Here is a 21,195-nt window from a genome sequence, read left to right as displayed (position 1 = left end):
GTAGCGGAGTAAGAGTACAGTTTATTTTTCACTAATCTACTCAAGTAAAAGTAAAAGTATAGTGATTTAAAACTACTCTTAAAAGTACAATTTTTTCAAAAACTTACTCAAGTAAATATAACGGAGTAAATGTAACTCGTTACTACCCACCTCTGCTGTTACATGATAGTGTTCAACACTGCAGATGTGCTACAGTCATCAAAATGCAAAGTAAGACAGAAATGGACTTTAGACTTATGAAGAAGTGAGTGAACAGATACAACGATGGATGGGTAATTCACAGGGTAAATAAATGAGTAGAGCTGAATTGTTGGCTGAGTTAACTAATAAATAGGAAGCCTGACACACAGTGTGAGATATAGCACTTTCCCCATCACATTCTGTCATCTTGCAGTGCCGCTTTTCTTCTCCACCAGTAAAACACTGGGATATTTAAGGTGCCATGTATCCATGCATAATTAAAGAAGGGCCTCTCAGGGTTATAAATACCCTACAGAAGAGCAGCAACATGCTAGACCTTTCACACTGCTCTCTCTAAAACAGTCAATTGTGCAAACTTTTGCACACCCAGGGAGTGCATAGAATACAGCCCCATGTGTATATGCATTTGCACATGCCTGCAAGCGCACCAACACAAGCCTGCAGCACTGCACATGCATGCAAGCTGCATTTGCCTATCTAGCAGTACTGGCTTGCATAAAGCTATTCATGATCAACAAGCCCTGCTGACAACACTGGCCCCATTACACTGACAAGCCAAAAGCATCAGAGAGGAGGATACACACACACACACACACACACACAAACATACTCATGCTCACATAGACAGAGATGGTGAGCAGAGAGGACAGAGAAGAAAAGGGGGAGGGAAAAGAGGACAGGAGCACTGCAATATAAGGGAAGCGGGAGAAGAAATATTAAAGATTTTAGAACACAGACAGAATAAAAACTCCGTCTGCGTTATCTGTCTGTCCATCTATATGTTTGTCCATCTGTGTTTCTATCTGTCGGTCTTATCACGGGAAGTAATAGAAGCTTTGTCCAAACCCAGCTATGCAATGAACTTTGGTGTGACTGTAGGGAGGAAATGAATGACAATGTGTACCTCCTTCACTTTTCTCTCACATAAACATACACAGATTTGCACACACACACACACACACACACACACACACACACACACACACACACACACACACACACACACACACACACACACACACACACACACACACACACACAAACACACAAACAGAAAATGAAAAACTAACGCAACCATAAAAACAAACATTTAAGTCATGGAAACTTTACTGAAAAAACAGTTGCAAGATATTCATAAAAAGCTGTAATTCTTGTTAAATATTACATATAATTTATATGCAGTGGCAATACCTTTTAATAAAGCACTGCAGATGCTCACAGATTTAGTAGGTTTGTGTGTGTGTGTGTGTTTGTGTGTGTGAACACATGTATTACCACTGATATGCTAAGGACATGAAAATTGGAAATAATTGGCTCCTCTAGGCCGGAAAGTAATTAGGTGGGTTTTCTCTCTTCATCGGCACACTGCTGTGATTAATATGTGACTTTGTCTACAGCTTTATTTCTCAAGTCTTTATAAACAAGACACTTGCTGAGATTTCTCTGTGTGCGTTTAATCATCTCCTCATTTTGGTCTGAGCATCTGATTACCTGAGTCCTTCTGAACAGCGTTAAAGAATTTGTCTAATATGCTATGGATTGCTTTCAAAGCCAGTAGTAGTGACTCGACCACTTCAGTAAGGCTAATCAAACGTGATGCTGTATAAATATGTACTAACATCACTGATCAACTAGACCCAAGTGGGATGTCAAACAAACCCATGGCGAGAGCATGTAGCTGGAGAAGTGCTATGCAGATAATGCATGAAAAATAGGGGGTAAAGGAAAAAGAAGGGCAATGTTCGCTCAGTCTGTGGCGGAATGACAGAGGAGCAAGAATCTACAAATAAGCATGTATAATATGTCGCAACACTTTTTCTGGATATCCCTTCAACGAGCAAACGAGTACAAGCTGTTGCACTTATAAACAGTGGAGAACTACATTCAAAGTCAAACTCCTTTGATGTCAATTATTAGCATATTCTGGCCATCAGCATAATGTAAAAGTTCTTTATGAACATACACTTACACTTACACAAATGGCCAGTGTTAGAACCTCCACCCATCCCCATTTTTATCCGTGTACAGCAGTGTTTCCTACCTGGTTGTAGCTGTGCACGGCTCCTCCAACCAGCCCGCTGCGCTGAGAAGTTGCTGCGGAGATGCTGTCGCTAAGGGCGAGGGTCTGGTTGCTATGGTAGCTGGCAGAGTACTGTAGCGAAGCCTCCGGGGTGGAGTTGAGCTGCAAGGAACTCTGGGAAAGAAGAGCTGGTCCTACCAATAGAGACAGGAGTGGTTTGTGGTTGGGTAGGTGGTGGGGGTTGAGTTAAGTTTGTGTATGTGTATGTGTGTGTGTGTGTGTGTGTGTGTGTGTGTGTGTGTGTGTGTGCATATATAGAGCAAGTGAGAGAGTGAGTATAGAGAGATTAAGAGTGAGAAAGAGAGGGGGCGTGAAGGGGAGCAATTGAGAGGCGAAGAGTGAAATAGGGAAGAGAGAGAGAGTAGCAATTTAGGAACAGATAGTGCAGCAGTGCAGCACTCCGTGAGTTGGAGATGGCATACATAATTTATTAGCAATGGGAAAGAGAAACAGAGGAACAGAGAACGGGGCAAGGAGGAGGAGGAGGAGCAGCAGGGAGATGGAGGGCTGAAAAGAAGAAAGTTTTAATAGATGGAACACCTAATAACTTGATTTGTTACCTCCCCAAACACGGTCATTTTTATTTTGTAATGTCGACTTAAGCACAAATTCACTGGACCCCTTGTGTAAGAAATAAGGAAGTTCTAGTTTGGAATGAATCGCTAAACATGGTTGTTGTCTATTAAGCTTTGCAGGGTATTTAAATATGGCTTCATTTACCTAATTGTCTGGAGTACACAGATTTTGTCTTCCATACATTTTAACAGCCTAAGCATCTTTTAAGTGTTGACATACAGGAGAGTCTATATGAACCATATCTGTTGTCAACGATAAGCATTGATTGTAACCACACACACCGCACACACACATATGACATTTTAACCCCCCAGTTGAGAAGCAGCATCATCCCGACCACCTGACGCAATCACCGCTGTGGCGTCAAATAATAATCCTCTCTCTCTCTGATTTCCACGCTGTGCACATATAGCTTATATTGGGTGGGAATGAGAACATCATAAGGCTGTTTGTAAGACGGACAATCTTCCAATGTGTGTACGGAGTGATGAAGAGAACGGAAGGGAACTGTTACAAACCCCTTGATAGCCAGTGGTGTTTGTGTTAGAGGATTTAAAGGTTATCTGCATGTGTGTTTATATGTGTGGTTTAGTTTTATTGAAAGCCAATCAGATCCATGACAGTGACCTGTTCACTCAGCAGTGTAAATATTTCATTAAATTGCTATTTTTACTATCTTGCTGAAAACAAATTTCAAGTGTTTGTGTGTTGTTATAGTTACTTACTGTAAGGAAGGCAATATTAGCATATATAGTTTATACTTTTCCCATTTTTAAATTCTAAATATTGTGATTATCGCCTAATAAAGTCTACAATAAGTGTCTTCCCCGGAGCGCACTGGCATCTTTGCTTCTCATTTTCCCCAAAATATCAAGTACCCCTGATTATTATTCTCCCATTTGTATGTTCTCTCTCTCTCTCTCTCTCTCTCTCTCTCTCTCTCTCTCTCTCTCTCTCTCTCTCTCTCTCTCTCTCTCTCTCTCTCTCTCTCTCTCTCTCTCTCTCCCCCAGAATCCCTTTCTGGCTGAGAGCTTGTGCACTGTGAACCAAGATCAACTCCTCGGCTTCTTGCCTACACAAAAGACTTGTCTTTCCTCATCTCGATTCATCCCTAGCTTTTTCTGAATTATTAAACAGCACTTTGAGTTACGCAGCGAGTGAGTGGGAGCTACCAAGCTCGTCATCGCCCGGCCTTGATGTTTGTTACTGTGTGTGCGCTGCATGACAAAAACTGTGTGTGTGTTGGTTTCATTGGTAAAAGTGCATGTGGATGGTTGGATGATAGGAAAGTCATTAGGTTGGTTGATGGAGAAATTCAGTTTTAAGATTGCACAATGCACTAAGGCCCCACACTTATTGCTTATGCTTTGAAAAGTACATTTCATTCCATGGTAATAACTCTTTTGTGAAGTTGTGTCTCTCTCAACACTTGATAATGTGAATTTGTGCAGCTCTATTGTAACACCTTACCAACTAGTGTATCAGCTAAAACCAAAAAGCCTCCCTGTTCTGTGCCACCTTTCACTGAAGACAGCAGCATGTCACTATTCTGTGTATTTACTGCTAAGCTATTTGCAGCGCTACCCTTTGGGGGAAAACATACAGAAACACACATACAAATACTGTAGCCATGCTGAATTTATCTGCACCCACACATTGTGATGCTTGTGGTAGAAACCCATTTGTAAAATGGGAAAAACAGCTGGGTATGGAGCAGCCACAATGCAAGTGCTCACAATGAGAGTGCCATCTATTTGGACTGGGCTAAAGCAGACACTCTCTACAAACAAGATAAGATTCAAATGATCTGACATGTATCACCACTGTTATGTATGTGCTTAAACATGCACCCTGTTTCTTATCAAAAGAGAGCAGCAGTCTTGTGGTACATATTCCAAACCAGCTTTCTAAGTACATTTCTGTTCAGCTTTTGTGCTCTCCTATATTCACAACACACAACTGGTCCTCACTGTACAAGCAGATGCATTATTATGTAGGTGCTAACCAAACCAGCCCATTCCAATAGTACTAGAAACAATAGTTGGTAAAACTCTTTGTATAATATGTGAGTAAACTCTTCAAGTAGTAATGCGCTGCTTCAGTGCATGTTTTTAAAATGCCATCCATTACAGCAATATCAACACTCAAAAAGGTCAGCAAACAATAAGTGGAATGGGAATGCAGTGTTCCAAAACCAATGACCTGCAAAGAGAATGCCAAGCGCATTTAGCAAGTACTCATACACAGGTTGCCTTTCAATCATTGGCTGAATTGAATTATCACAATACAAGGCCTACAGGATGAAAAAGCTGCTTGAAAGTGGACAGTTGTTGGAACAAATCCAGGAGCAGCATAGTGTGATACTGTCTGCAGGCTGTTATTGGTTTGCCTCCACATTTAAACTTTCTTAAAAAAAAAAAAACTTGAATGAGGCCTTAAAGTCCTTGGTTTTGAAGTCAGTTTTATTTGTTAATGAACCATGTATCAAGATACAGCTGTATTATTCTCACCTGGTGAGAAAATGTATTTCTGTATTTCTTTTTGTGTGTGCAGTATATTCACATTTCTTTCAAATAATTTACTAACTTAATCTAACTATAGTGTATGCATTTTGTCTAATCTGGAACAAAATCCTCCCTTAACTTAATTTGCTTATTTTAAGTAGAAATGAAATCTGATTGAGAATATTAACAAATGGAATTGCCGTACTGAGGCCAGATATCTAATGGCCTAAGGGACTACTAAAAGTTTATTTCATTCAGGAAAACAAAAATAATTACAGAACAATACACACCATAATCCTTCTACGGTTAAACCAACCAGAGGTGCAGTTTCCATTAAGATTGTCTGGATATTCTTTACCCCAGAGTACCTCTTCTAAAGGAGTGACTGTGCATGACAATTAAAAATTAGAGTTATACTCCTTTAGAAGCAGTAAGCGGTTTATTTCCCCTTGCTAAAGTGCCTGCTAGAGTTGAGCAGACCTTGAGTTTGATCCATCATGTGTTAACAAAGGAAATAACTATTTTCCTGTCTATTGTGAATGTGAATAAACATAAAAATTTGAGACGCAAATGAAATTCGGTTTTGTACCTTTGTGTTCTTAGAATGAAATAGTACTTTGTTTGGATTGCAGTTCTGTGGGTCTGACTCACGTCAACGACACAAACTGGATAGCAATAATTGGAGTCTAAATTGACAAACGATGATGCTGATAAGTACACTTACGTTCTCCACTGTCAAGAATCCCTGATTCCTGGAGAGACCGAATGCAGGAATCCACCAATTCCAAACCAGTGGTCAGCTCATCCTCGATATCCTTCTGTCCATCAGCTGTAAAGGAGAAAAAATAAATAGGATGTAAGTAGACTATTACTACAGATTATTATTACTTTTCACATGTGCAGATTAACACTGACTGTCAAAGCCAACAGTGGCCTTGGTCAAGCACCATTTTGACATTCTGATATGTATTTGAAAGTGTGATTGTGTGTTTGTGTGAGTGCGTGTGTGTTTTACATAATCTTTTAATCCATCAGGTATGTGGGTGGGTGCTTCTGCCCATACATTACTGGGCCGCTGTTATAAATTCAAAATGTACCTTGACACACAATTTTTCTGGTGTGTCAATCAGACATGTGGCGGAACAAGCCTTGTTGATGCTGGGGCAATGAATCTGATCCTTAACTCAGGATGTCTGGCAAATATAAAACCCTAGAGATTTTGTCAGAGCTAGTACATGTGACAAGTCAGGGTTTTAAGTTGAAAAACAGAAAACAACGGTTTCAGGAGACATTGCATTGATATCCTTTCGTGGATGAGCTGCATGAGCATGTATGTGTGTGTGTGTGTGTGTGTGTGTGTGTGTGTGTGTGTGTGTGTGTATTCAAACATTCACAGAGAACCTTACCTTGAGCGTTCCAGCGAAATTGCTCATCTGCTGAACTGCAAAAGAAGGACATAGTTATTAATAATAATAAAAAAACATCAACAACACACACAAAACGTTGCAGAATACCACCAGCCTTTGATTATTAAATCAAAGGCTACTTACAATAGAGCTTCCAAAGCACTATACCAAATATGGCAGGAAATAAAATATATATATGAAAAAAGACCTGTTAAATTTCACTCTTCATTTGCATTGCAGCATCATTCCAAAATGAGACACTAACAATGTTGAATGTCTCTATTTTTATGTGTAAAATATGTAAAACATTTATTGTACTGAAAGTAACCTTTATTTTGTATATCTTGGAAAAACAAACAAAATAATAAGAAATTAATTTAAACTCACTCCTTAATGTCATTTCAGTTGGTCAGCACAGGCCATTTATTTATAATTGTTTTTACAGAGCTAACATTTCACAGAATGTGGTCCCTGTGCATTCAGGTAAGTCCTTTTATTTTTCTCAAATGGATAGTGTACACACATACAGAGCAACACAAGGGCACATACACATTCACGCACATGGACACACATGCAAACAAGGTTTCTTTTCCATTCTCTTGATGGCTGTCCATTGATCGGTGATTGATTGGTGGTTGAACAGAGAGAAAAGACAAAGAGGAGGTAGAAGGAAACAGAGAGGTAGAAAGCGAAAGCCAGCGATGAGTATTGAGCCACCTTCTGTGTGATCAATGCAGACACAGACAGACTAACTGATACATATAGACTATTTCAACTGACTTCATCTACACCATTAGGCTCACTGTCTGGACTACTTGGCTTGTGCCTGCCTTTGTCCCACTTAGACTAGAGTTTCCACATCACACTTTCTAACTGCATGCGTGTGCGTGAGCGCCTTGGTTGTCATTGCACAATTTGTGTCTGAAGTGCTTGTGTGCCTTCAAGGTGGTATATGAGGTATATGAGAATAAGTGAATTCACATGTGTGATCCTTCTATTTGTCTTGTTGGTTGAGATGATAAGGCCCGTCCAGACATGGACACATTCACATGAAGCTTTTATTGATTGATTTGACTGTGTGAATAAGTCTCGTTTTTAAAACACAGTAGCTTTTTTCCAGAGCATCGGTGTCTTCTAATGCCTGCAGTGGCTACTGTGATACTCATAGAGAAAGGCAAGGAGAGATGTTGTAAAGGAAGAAAAAAATAGCTATGTGGCAATATGGTATACATCTGTTACTTCTTACTTTAACCTACTTTAAAAATATTGTTTTGTTCAATGAAATTCAGTCAGCCTGCTAGACAGTTTGGCCGGCTGCCGTCATTTCAGAACCTTAGGACCTGTGTTGCTGACAAGAGGACAGCTGGTTCTGAAGCGTGACCAGCACACCAGAGTGCAGAGATGGTGTGGACTGGGTGGGCGCTTCAGTAGCCGTTACGAGCCGCTGACTTCTCAGTTGTTGTTGGAGTTAGACTGCAGACACCGGCACAATCTGCAACCATCAGTAACCTAAATGTATCCATTTAATTTGTAAAACCTGTTGAGACCATTACAGAGCCTACAGAGCAACAGGTCTCATTGTTTTTCAAAGTATACACGAGGACCTTATCTCATGAACTTTGTCACCACAATTAGGCCCCAACGGTTTTCTACTTTGTCATCAAATATTCACAGGACTCAATATCAACTTTTAGGGTGTTTTCACACCTATAGTTATTTTGCTCTGGTCCGAAACAGTTGATGAGTTTGGAAACTTTGAGCGATTTCCCCTTGGTTCGGTTTTATTTCACGCAGAAAAATCCAAGCGTACCAACATGCATCACTACCAGCGCTTCTTGTTCTTGACTAGTGCTTATGTCTTGCATCTCCACTGTCAAACAAGCTCATTTCCTTTTCATTTTCCAGACGAGCAACGTAACTATGCCTATGGTCTGGTTAACAACACTTCACTCTGATTGTCTGTCCCCCACTTTCTGTGACCATGGAAATGAGAGCGTCAGCGAGCTCGACCTCAGTCTATTTCTGTTGAAAACATACATTGCGAGTAGGGGTGGGGGGAAAATTGATACAGCATAGTATAACGATATTTTCATTTTGCATTTTGCAGCAACAAAATTGAAGTGAAATGAAAAAACTGAGAAATGTATCTTTTTAGACAAAACCGATGTAGACAAAGTTTGCTTTTGGGGACATCATTTGAAATTGGGGAAAAATTAGAAGTTGGAAAAAAGGTTGTAAATTGCAATATCACAGACTATCGCAATATGTTTAAAATTGCAATGATATTGTATCATGGCATTAGTATCGTGATGATACCGTATTGGGAGGCGTCTGGTGATTTCCACCCCTAATTGCAAGCTCCAGTTTGCATTTTCTACCATTTTGCAAATTTTAAGCACACCTGACTCCAGGAGCCATTTAGCTCAAACTTGTGGAGTACACAGTTGTTGCGGTTTGAGGTCGGATCGCGTTCTCACCACAAAACGAACTGCTCCGAGTGTGATTGCTTCAGTCACACCTAACCAAACAAACCGCACCATGGGGGTATTGAAACTCTATTGCGATTCAACTAAACAAAATGAGGCATATGGGAAAGACTCCTTAGTCTATAGGCAATAGTTTTGTGTGTCTTGCGCTTTTATCTTGCCCTTAGGATGCAGCTTTTCCTGCATTTCTTTTGAGTTGAAAGTGATTATTATGTAACTGCTAATCACTGTGATTCACTAGTGCAGCAAGTCTGATTAGTTACAAATTAACAAGGCAGAAATGTAATCACCTAATTATCAAAGCGCTGCAATATGCAGGAAAAGGTCCAATGGAGCCACATAAATTAAGCACTGGCTATACACTGTAGTACTTTGCCTTTTTTAGAACACTGTTTTAATGATATTTCCATTCACTATCATTTGATCTTTTTACCTGTACACCCACTCGCTCTAAATTGTTTCACGTGATCTGCTCTCTGCATGCCTACTTTTGTTTCACTGATTATCGGAACCAAAATGATGCAATCAGAATGAAATGCTTTGTGGAAATAAAATATGTGTAACAAAGCTAGCAGCTCAATAAACACATCTCCTCATGTCACTGTAAGTTGCAGTTTGTGATGAAGGGACTACATTCAAATGGACACTGTTTAAACAATTACTCTCCAGCTGGGACTGAATTTGACTGATGTAAATAAAGGTCAATTGAACTAAAAAATGTAAAGACAGGGAGTTTTCAGCTTACTAGGTTAATGGAAAACTGTCATTGTTGGGGCAGCAGCTGCCTGAAGGATTGAAACGCAGGGTTGTGACCAAAAGGTCATTGGTTCAAATGCTTGGACCAGCAGAGAAAATTTAAATTAATCTATTAATCCCCATTTGCTTCTCTGCTGTGAATATTATCAAAGTACGGCTGCATAGTGTAGCTGCCCTTTGTGAATGTGTTTGACTGTCTGAAAGTAAATTAGGATTATGCTCAGTACATTTTTGCTTGACAGAAAAAGGTCAAAAATAAATACTCATAAGACTAAAGAGTGTTTCTGCCATGGTTCAGGCATAGTTTCTCTATAATAGATGGGAGTTGGAACTGTTTACGTTCTTTTCTGCTTTTTGATTCCAGTTTTTATTGAACAATGTTTTGAAATTCTTGTCAAAAGCAAATGTTACCTTTTTTCTGCCATAAATGTCAGATTCTTTGTTTACACATGCTAGCAAAAGCTTATTCTGGGGTCTTATGCTAGAGTTGCAAGCACAAACTCTGGTTCATTGGGATATATGTACATGCACATACAGTACATGTAAATTCATGCAGAGGAAAAGCAAGTTAAGTCCAAAAGCATTTTTCTTTAAAGGGATACTTCACCTCAGCCAGCGGTGTCGCCTAATACCACCTGCCAGGTAAGGGGATATCAACGGCTGTGTACGCTATAGCGAAAGTTCCTCCTAGGTGGAAAGCTAACACTATACGGCCACCTGTCCATTCCATCCTGCTTGTAAGTGTCCGATCATTAGACAATAAACTGGACTACATCCAACGTCAACAAAGCTCCCAATGCAAGTTCAGAGACTGCTCTATTTTTGTTTTTGTGGAAACATGGCTGAACAACCGTGTACCGGACTCCTAGCTACTAGCCAACTAGCTACCAGGCTTGCTAGCCTTCGGAGCAGATGCTGCTCTGGCGTTTAAGACTAGTGGAGGTAGGCTGCGTTAACAAAAGAAATGGGGTGCTTTTATCTAACTACTGCTAACCGCTTGTGGAGTTTGTGACGGTTAAATGCGACCATTCTTCATTTCACGCAAATTCACGGCTGTGTTTATACTTGGTGCTTACATCACTCCAAGCGGTTATGCTATGATTGCGTCAGCGGAACATTACAGAGCCTGTAATGTGTGTGCACTAAATGTAGTTTTGTGTGCCGTTTTTTAGCTGCATTCTGGGATTTGGCGTATTTTCATCCAAATGAGCAAAAAACTAATTTTCAGTTTTTTGGGCTTAGAAGGCACCAATTTAAAAAAAAAATGTAAGTGACCCAATTTAAAGATACATTCATCTTTCCAATGGCGAAATATCCCTTTAACAAATTCCCAGTTGTTGTAAACATGGGTTCTTGAAACCCAATACTAGTTTCAGGTGGAGTGACTGGCATTGAAGGCAAAATCTAAATCTGGCTGCACGCACGCAGGCACACACGCACGCACGCATGCACACAAGCACGCACTCACACCAGTAAAAGAGAATGATAACATGGTGGTGCTTTGAGGAACACTGCTCCAATGTGCCTGCAAAAAATAAACAGTAGTTAACATTGTGTCACTGTGTTTAAGTCTACTTGATTAGAGAGATAAAGAGGCAAGAGAGAGAAAGAAAACTTTGCATGAGACCCTCAGAGAGCTGATCGACAGGAGAAAGATTTAATAAGCAGTGTTGTTCCACAACATTGCACACTCTCGCCTGCAATGCCACAACACCAGCGAGGCAGTGCCTCTCTTGTAACAGCAAGCCTATTTTAAAAACACATTTCAAATTCACCACTCCGCTGCCAACACACAGCGTCCTCTACCGTTCCCCAGAAATTCCACATGCACGCATACCGACAAGCAGCATTCAACGTATGGAAGGAAAACACGCTTTGCTTCTGTCATCCAGAATTGGTGCATGGGTGTGAGTGTTTATGTCTCATTGGAATGTGGAGACTCAAGTACTTAAAGTATAACTCATGTTTTCAAAAATAAGACGTAGGCACAAACAAACTCTTTACAGTAGACTTGTTGTGACAGAAATACAAAAAAATGTACAAATCAGAATGCTTTAAGATACAGTAGAGTGTAAAAATGTGTGTGTGTGTGTGTGTGTGTGTTTGTGTAATATTGTACAGAGACTTTGTATGAAAAATGTAGTACACTGATAAAAAGCAGGTAAACATGTTGTAAATGTGTTTAAGGTAGAAGTATCTAGCCATCCAGACAGGAATCCCAACAGCTACAACCTTCATGAGTCATTAGTCCTCAGCTTGGAGAGCATTACTCTGAAAGAGTTACACACTGCCACACAAGGTTCTGCTCAAATCCTCCAGCTGCCTCCATTCACAGATAATAGCACTTAAGAAGACTTGCCCATCCTGATAACGCTGTCGGTGTGGATGTGTATGTGTACGCTCCACAGTTTGCTCTCACATGACACAAGAATGTACACATAGGCACACATTCTATAGGTTACAGTCTATATCAGTCTGTACACTCTACATAGCTCATTTTAAAGGTGACTTGCACATATTGACATATGTACATGTACAAAAATGTAAATACATAGACAGTAACATGGACACATACGGATAAAAAGCGTGACACACACAATGTGTCAAATTCATTGATTTGGTGAGATAAATAAATGACAGGCTAGGCGAACAGTCCTGAGCAATTTTATTATTGCCAGCATTGATACAAAAGCCTAATTGATCATAATACCCCCTCTGACTTGTACTAATGGCTCAGCAAGAAGTTGCCCTAAATAAATCCTGCCGTTCCAAAAACTAGTTATATTTACAGTGACAATGAATAACAATTATTTAAATTTGATTATTGATTTGAAAATAAGATTTCTGTACCTAGGTAGGAAGAAATTTGGATTCTTTTGACAAGAAGTGACAATAGGTCTGCAAAAACATGTCTGATTTGATGCAGCGCACACACTAGACTAGTAACACCCTGCGGAGAGATTCAAGTAAATGAGTAAATGTGAGTTTTTCCGCCCTGGATCCCAGCCAGGGACACTAAGATGAATGAAACTACAGAGCAAAACAGATACTGCCCCAATTCCAACTTTGCTAGCTTTATTTTTATTTAAAATGTAATCCCAATAATGATGTAAGAAGATGATGACATAAACATCCTACACATACACAGAAGCTTAAAGGTTGGGGATGCTGTCAATATGAGTATTTAAGAATAAGTAGGACGGCGTAGAAGTAGGAACTGAATCAGTGCCATTGATGAAGATATTCATTCATATTTGTCTGCAAAGAAGTGAGATGTCATAGTCATCTGACGCACAGCTGCGAGGGATTCAGTGTGTTGTTCAAGGAGAGCTGAACAAGCAGGATGGATGGCTGTGGACATGGGAGCTTGAGGCCATGTTCTCCAGCTGAGGGGTGATCCCCCTCCTGACCGCATTACCCTGTTTTCTAACCTTTGCAAAATGTCAGTTGTCAGATCGACCGCAGTTCATCAGAGCTGAAACAAACCTGAATGATAGAGGACCATTCAAGCCAAACAAGGGGAAGTTGGTAATTACAAAGCAGTCCAGTCTATTTAATAGACCGTTTTTCATCAGGCTATAAACCTACTAATTAGTTTGGAATGAGGTTGAATGATTGCATCTCCACATTTCTTTATGGCTTTTCAGATGGTGAAAGATGGCATAAGCCTTGTTAGAACAGCTGAAGTGATTCCTTCATTGCCACATTCTAGATCGGTAGTAAAGAGCAGCACCAACAATGCCATGCACTTTTCCCCCGTTGCATTTAAATTAATCATGAAAATAGGGCTGGGCTATAGGGGGGAGTCAGAAATCACGATATTCCTGACTAAACACCTCAATATCAATAATGAGCTGATATTCTAGGGTTGACAATTGGTGCTTTAACAAAATAAATTCAGATAATCGTCTGCAATGTGTACATAATGTCTAAGTGGAAGACAACACTTATGTCATATCACAATATTACAAAATCCAAAATCTAAAATAATATATAGTGTCATATCACAATATCAATATAATATGGATATATTGCCCAGCTCTACATGAAAGTAAAATCTTACACAAAGCAGCATTACACCATAGAGTGTCTATGCCTTTACTGTAGATTCATTGTTTAAGTCCAGGTGTGTTTAATGTATGGTTACTTCTAGATTTCAAACTTAAGTCTTGGTTTAATTAACAGAATTATTAAATCAATCATGTTAAATATATTATACATGTATATCCTGCTGATGTACTTGTGTTTTATAACTGACGCCAGAAAGAAATAGCTGGGAGACATCTCAAGGACATTCAAAGCATTTGGGTGCAGACATTTGGAAACTGCACATGGGTTGAATAATTATTCAACTTATCAGCATTTCTGTTTCCAAGATTTATTGAAAAAGTGAATTTAATAATCATGTGTAACATCATGTGTATTAAATTATCGTATATGTTGACAATTTAAACAACTTCATTGATGGATTATTCTAATTCTGACAAACTGTGGGCAATGCAAGGGGCTGTACTTACATTTTGACATCATCATAACAATACATTGTTATATTTATGTAACATAGACGCTAGGGAAAGCACTATATACGCTGATGTGATGCAAACATTTTTATTAGCTTCCATGTGACATAGCTGATTTGTTCAGTGAGAAAAATGCAAGGTAATGTTGGGCAAAATTGTGCCAAATTACTTAGGTGTGGAGCTGCCTTGGGAACTATTTAATCTTTTTTGTAGATTATCTACCCACTGGTGGTTGTCATAACAACTGTTTTGTACTTCATCATTGTCAGCATGACAGTGTGACACAATAACGGTAATCTATCAATCAAGGCGGAGGAGTGGGCTTTTATGCTCTTTTATGTTGGGGTGGGGAGCGTGTGTGTGTGTGTGTGTGTGTGTGTGTGTGTGTGTGTGTGTGTGTGTGTATGTGTGTGTATGTGTGTGTGTGTGTGTCTCTGATGAGGTAGAGAGATTTGAAATTGCCTTTGAGTTGGAAGTGGGCGAAATGACAATGTGAATGAAAAGAATGAAATTAACACAAAAGGATATTACGCACAAGACTGACTTACCCAAATATATGTCAAAACATTGAGGGTAAAAATCCAAATGTGTGTTTTTTCATGTGGATTCAGGTATACCTTTATAATATATATAGAATATGCATGTCTGTGTATGTGTGTGTTTGTGTGTGTGTGTGTGTATACACTTGTTAGTGAGCTCTCTGATATCCTCTATTCAGAAAACAATCTATTGTGCTCAAAACAAGGCTGAGGACAAACTTTTGTGGATATGACAGCTGAGTGACAGTTCAACAAAGCATTCATTGAAATGACTTCTAATGCCTGACAACTGACAGCTGCAACAAAAAAAACTATTCCTAAAAAAAACTAAGAAAACAATGCACCATGGTTCAATGAAGATATTTCAAATCTGCTGCTTTCTTCTCTCCCCCTCAGCATCTTTCATGTCCTACACACTCTTATGCAGATGTTTAGCCTACAATCTTTAAACTGCAGAATACACCAACAACAGACCTACTTTGTGATCAAACAGACTTATTCTCATCTTACATACAATCACACGTGCAGGCCACACATATAAACACACACAAAACATTTATCTATGTCTGTAATAAAAAAAGAGAAAAAAAAGCAGCATGAACAATAAAGATGTAATCACACACCCGTCTATGCTATAAGTCATCACTGCACCAGGAGCCACATGTGTATACACACATGCATGTCTGTCTTACTAACTTATAAGGGTCTCTAGCGTCTCGAAACATTTTTATGAAATATAAAAAGAACTAAAAAGTTTTTTGTTGAATGTTTAAAGAACAGACCAGCATATTTCTTTTTCTTTTTATACATTCCCAGAAGATTATGAAGATCCTGTTCTACCAAACAAAGATTGGATGTCTACATACACCCCGCAGGACGACTGCTCATTCAGAGTATCCTCCATAGGACTTCTCGGTTTCTTTCAGGGATCATTTTTCATGAATATTCACAACAACTAAACAACTGCCAGCTACAGAGATATTTTTGGAAAGCCCTGTTAGATGGACTAGACACACACGCACACAATTACTCGTTCAGAGCCGCAAATGCATGTGTTTCAATTATGTGTTGGTCTGCATGCACGCTTGAACACACATTCATATAGTACTTATAGTGTGTGTGTGTGTGTGTGTGTGTGTGTGTGTGTGTGTGTGTGTGTGTGTGTGTGTGTGTGTGCAGGCATGCATGCGTGCGGGTGCACACATGCACAAAATGTGGGTTTCCACTATGAGCAGCACCTGCTGGTTGCACTATTTCAGCTCAGCAACATCTGCTGTGTGTGGCTAAATCACCAAGCTATTATAGCTATTATGATAGGTGGGCTATCACCGTTTTGCACCGGTATAGATAATGACAGAATACCTCCATGTATAATTCACAAGGGACAGGAGGCCTGACACCGGGTGTGCCCTGTATTAGTGTACTCCACACAGACAGGGACTGTCTAATATTTATTCTCATGTAAAAAGACTCACTGCAGCAAGAATGTTTTGACATGTTATTGAACTTAAAAGGTCTGCAGCATACAATATCAGTCAGAATGAAAGTCTGACTTCTAAACAATTTAATAAAAGTAAATGCAGAGTTAATTGTGACATATTAATAATGAATAATAATGAACAATAATTTGCTTGATCCTTATTATTTAACCAGAGTTTTTTAACCTTAGCTTTGATACGTCTAGTTAGCTAATATGTAAGAGCTGGTTTTGGGTGTTTGTTGGTTTGTACATGATCCTCAACTTCAGTATAAGAAATGAGCATTCATTTTAAGAAAGGCAACATCAAAAAGAAAGGTCTTCAGCCTTGATTTAAGAGAACTGAGAGCTGTGGCGGACCAGCAGTTTTCAGTTTGTTCCAGATATGTGAAGCATAGAAATTGAACACTTCTTCCCCCGGTTTAGTTCTGACTCTGGGGACAGCAAGCAAACCTGTCCCAGACGACATGAGAGGTCTGGGTGGTTCATAGTGTTGTAGCAGATCAGACATGTATTTAGGCCCTAAACCGTTTAGTGCTTTCATAAACCAGCAGAAGTATTTTGAAATTAATTCTTAGAGGCACCAGAAGCCAGTGCAAAGACTTCAGAACTGGAGTGATGTACCAACTATCTTGGTTTTAGTGAGGACTCAAGCAGCAGGGTTCAAAATCAGCTTCAACTGTCTGATTGATTTTTTTGGGAGACCTGTAAAGTCACCGTTACAGTAGTCAAGTCTACTGAAGATAAAAGCATGGACTAGTTTTTCCAAATTCTGCTGAGAGATAAGTCCTTTAACCCTTGATACATTCTTAAGGTGGTAATAGGCTGACTATGTAGTTGTCTTAATATGGCTTTTAAAATTCAGGTCTGAATCCATGACTACACCAATATTTCTGGCTCTCTCTGTTGTTTTAAACACTGTCCTTTGAAGCCTAGCGCTGATTTAATTTAACAAAGTTCTGGCCATCCATGACTTATTTTGTTGTTTTCTAAATCTGAGCCAGTGGAAACATGTAGATATTAAACAGAGTAGACTCCAGGATGGATCCTTGGGGAACTCCGGATGTCATATTTGTATGCTCAGATGTAGAATTACCTATAGAGACAAAGTAGTCCCTATTGGTAAGTAGGATTCAAAACCGTTTAGTACTGAGCGTTTAGCCCTGTTTTCCAGTGTTTAGAAACCTTACAGTTTACTCTACAGATCATGCATAGACCCTGGAGCCCTATAAGAAGAAATATGTATGACATGCATGTACGTTTAGAAGGGAGTGAATAAGTAAAGCAACCATTTATGAGCTGAAGGCAGCTACACTGAGGCCCCATTCCCCAGGAATAGATTGCCTCTGATACCCTGCCTTGTTAAACAGATTTGGAATTCTCTATTTGTGTACATTGTAAGCACTTTTTCAAAGAGGTGTAAAACAAAAAAAGAACACTTTAACAAACCCATCTGCAATATTAATTGAAAAGCATGCACTGTTGGCTCCATTAAGGCTTCCTTGACTGAACCATAATCACATGTGACAAAGTAGCCATAATATTAGCATAACAATAGCAATTTACATCCGAATAATAACACCATAGACCACTAAGTACATTAGCAAATTAAAGTCAACAGGACAGATGATGTATCAGCAAACTGCTGGTCCACAAAAACTCAACTAAATTCAGAAAAGAGTACCTCCCCAATAGTAAAGCTCACACACCACTGTATTACTCATAGATCCAATTATTAGACAAACAGCATGGGATTGACAGAATACAGGGCCAAAGGTGAAAACGCTTAGCCACAATAGCAATCATAATTTGTGTTGCTGGCTCACAGTCAGAAACAGTTTGGCCTCACCCAGTGGGAGTCAGTGATGATTGATTCTTCATATAGAACTGTCACTATAGCACAGACTGAGATCCGACCAGTGTGCAGTCAATCTTTAGGGGTCTCATTTATAAACGTGGCATACGCACAAAACAGGGCAGAAAATGTGCGCACACCACTGCCCATGCAAAGGTTGTGATTTATAAAAAAACAAACATGAGGGCAGAAGGTGGGGCGGCTGTGGCTCAGTGGTAGAGCGGTTGCCTACCAATCGGAAAGTTGGTGGTTCGATCCCCGCCCCTGCAGTCATTGTCAAAGTGTTCTTGGCCAAGACACTGAACCCCGAGTTGCCCCCGGTGCTGCGCATCGGAGTGTGAATGTGTGTGAATGTTTATCTGATGAGCAGGTGGCCACTTGTACGGCAGCCTCGGCCACAGTGTGTGAATGGTGAATGTTTCCTGTAGATGTAAAAGCGCTTTGAGCAGTTGTTAAGACTGCAAAAGCGCTATATAAATACAGCACATTTACATTTACAATGTGCGGTCCTCCAAGCAAACACTGACCCATGCATACGCACATTTTGGAGACAATGGGAATGGCGACGCAGATGTGAGGTGAAACAACTACTCGTAATATTTTCAAGTATTGTTGCCTCAAGCAAATTTTTTTCACTCCATATCATCCAAGTTATCATGAAGATTAAATCCAGCAGTGTTATTTTCGCTTGTACTGACGGATAACTGTTCCATAAACACCTCAATTCAATAAAAAACTAAATTCTTTAAAAAAAATGTGTTCTTAATATTTGCTGTCTCACTGGAGGAGATTACCCAACTGCATGGAATACATGATAGCATCAAATACCCTACCATTAGATTAACAGCAGAACACGATGTAGCCTAAAATCTTTAATAATGTGTATATATCATCAAACATCAAAGTCTGGAAATACAACTGTTAAGCTGTTGCGCAATTGTTACACTTAATGTCCTTGTTATTGGTCCAAATTTTAATACTGTTGGTGACAAAACCTACATGAAGAAAAGTGAGTTTGCCTGTTAGACTTCCCTCTTGAAATTCTATCTCGCTTTTGTAAACTGTTAAAGCGCCTATTTTATGAAAGAAATCACTTTTTCTGGGATTCGGGGTGTCATTTTGTCTCCGGTGCTTCCACACCCATACAAACTTGGAAAAAAACTACTCATGCTGTTTTGAGTGAGATACGGATTTCTGAATGTCATCTACCTTCAGTCTCCGGGTGAACTGTTCAAAATCTGCACGGCTTTCTAAGTCACTAGCGGTGATGAGGTGGAAAACTGTAGCACATGCTAGCACTGGCATGCTAGCTTTTTCTCAATGGCAGTGAGCCCTTGTCTCCCAGCTAATCCTGCCTTGTACTGACCAAAGTTGTAGAAAGAATTACCCAGCTGATGTAATCTTACCTAGCTACTGAGCATGTGCAACTCTCAACAAAGATACTATAGAAGGGCGATGTCTCACTCTGTAGCTAAAACAGAGACCTAAACACACTTTAAACACACATCCTGGTGAATCCAGGATCTGCAGCAATGTGCGGTACAATAAAAATTTGGTGTTTTTTTGAAAATCAAACCATGTAAACCTATTCTGGTACAACCTAAAAATGCAATTATGAACTTGAAAATTAGCATAATATGGGCACTATAACAATCACAATATGTTAAGTTTACTCCTTGAAGCAGCGGCCGCGGGATTGAATCTGACCTGTGGCCCTTTACTAAATGTCATTCATCACTCTCTCTCTCCGCTTTCATGTCCTCGTCTGTCCTATGGCAAATAAAGGCATGAAAAAATACCCCCAAAAATCATCTTTAAAAAAAAGACGTATCCCTGTGCGTAATGCTGCATGCATAATGCTGCATGATGGCATTGCTGGCACTGCAGGATGACTACACCAATGGAAGAAACAGGAGAGAAAGAGGCTTCAGAGACCATGAGGATGACTGGATATTATACCATTTAAATTCCCTAAAGCTGTGATCTTGGATCTATGTACTGAATTGGGTCCAGTAGAAAGGGCAACGTTCAGGAACATTGCCATTCCGGTCCATATACAGTTCCTCTCCACTCTGGGGAAGCCGGCTATTTACAGCTAAGTGTTTTATATAAATATTATATTCTTCGACTTTATCACTAAGGCTTGTTTGGAAATAATATATAATCTTATCATATAGGTCTTGTACATCGAAGCTGTCCCAGAGTGCCGTAATTCCTGCCGTTGTGGACGGTATTATTAATATTGGTAGTCTATAGATTAGGTTTACTTACACTGTGTGAGAACAAGCCAAATTTATAATTCAATTTGCAGCAATTCCAGAGCGTTCAAAAGTTTTTAGCTTTTTCCCTGCCAGTTTGGCGTAATAAAAGAACAACTGCCAGGGTCATTAACATACTAATCAGCATTGATTGAGGTGCTTTGCATTGACTATTTATGGTAAATGGGCGTGTACAGGGCAGAATAAGAGGCTGATTCACGTATGCTCACTTGTGAGTAATCTGTGATTTATAAAGGAAATATTGCTTACGCACAGTTTAATGAATGAGACTTTTTGGGGGGGTAAGTGCGCTTTTAGTAAGGATCCAACGTACAGTTTTAAAAGGAGACTCCACAATGATTTGAAAACTAGTTACGATTTTTGAAAAGTGGACTGTGCTCTCTGAAATGAATCAGCGAATGAATCACATATCATATATTCCAATGTTCCCCTTTATATATGTATCTTTCTTTTGTATTGTGACCCAACATTTCATGTTTTCAAAAGAGAAGGGTTAGTTTGCCACTTCAATTTGAC

General features: G+C 39.5%; 1 protein-coding gene across 5 annotated transcripts in view; it reads right to left on the bottom strand.

The window, feature by feature from the left end:
• Positions 1 to 21,195, bottom strand: part of ctnnd2a (catenin (cadherin-associated protein), delta 2a) — a 261,359-nt gene that overhangs the window by 137,973 nt on the left and 102,191 nt on the right. For 4 of the 5 annotated variants that reach the window (XM_034862043.1, XM_034862040.1, XM_034862041.1 and 1 more), the window contains exons 4-6: positions 6,768 to 6,802; positions 6,086 to 6,190; positions 2,243 to 2,415 (exon numbers count right to left, since the gene is read on the bottom strand). In XM_034862043.1, the coding sequence (XP_034717934.1) occupies positions 2,243 to 2,415; positions 6,086 to 6,190; positions 6,768 to 6,802 (313 nt within the window). Of the gene's footprint in view, positions 1 to 2,242; positions 2,416 to 6,085; positions 6,191 to 6,767; positions 6,820 to 21,195 lie in introns of those variants that run through there. The other variant, XM_034862044.1, reaches the window with a different exon arrangement.

This window comes from Etheostoma cragini, chromosome 22 (genome assembly GCF_013103735.1).
Source record: "Etheostoma cragini isolate CJK2018 chromosome 22, CSU_Ecrag_1.0, whole genome shotgun sequence".
In the NCBI taxonomy this organism is placed as follows: Eukaryota; Metazoa; Chordata; class Actinopteri; order Perciformes; family Percidae; genus Etheostoma; species Etheostoma cragini.
This window is presented reverse-complemented; position numbering and strand designations above follow the sequence as displayed.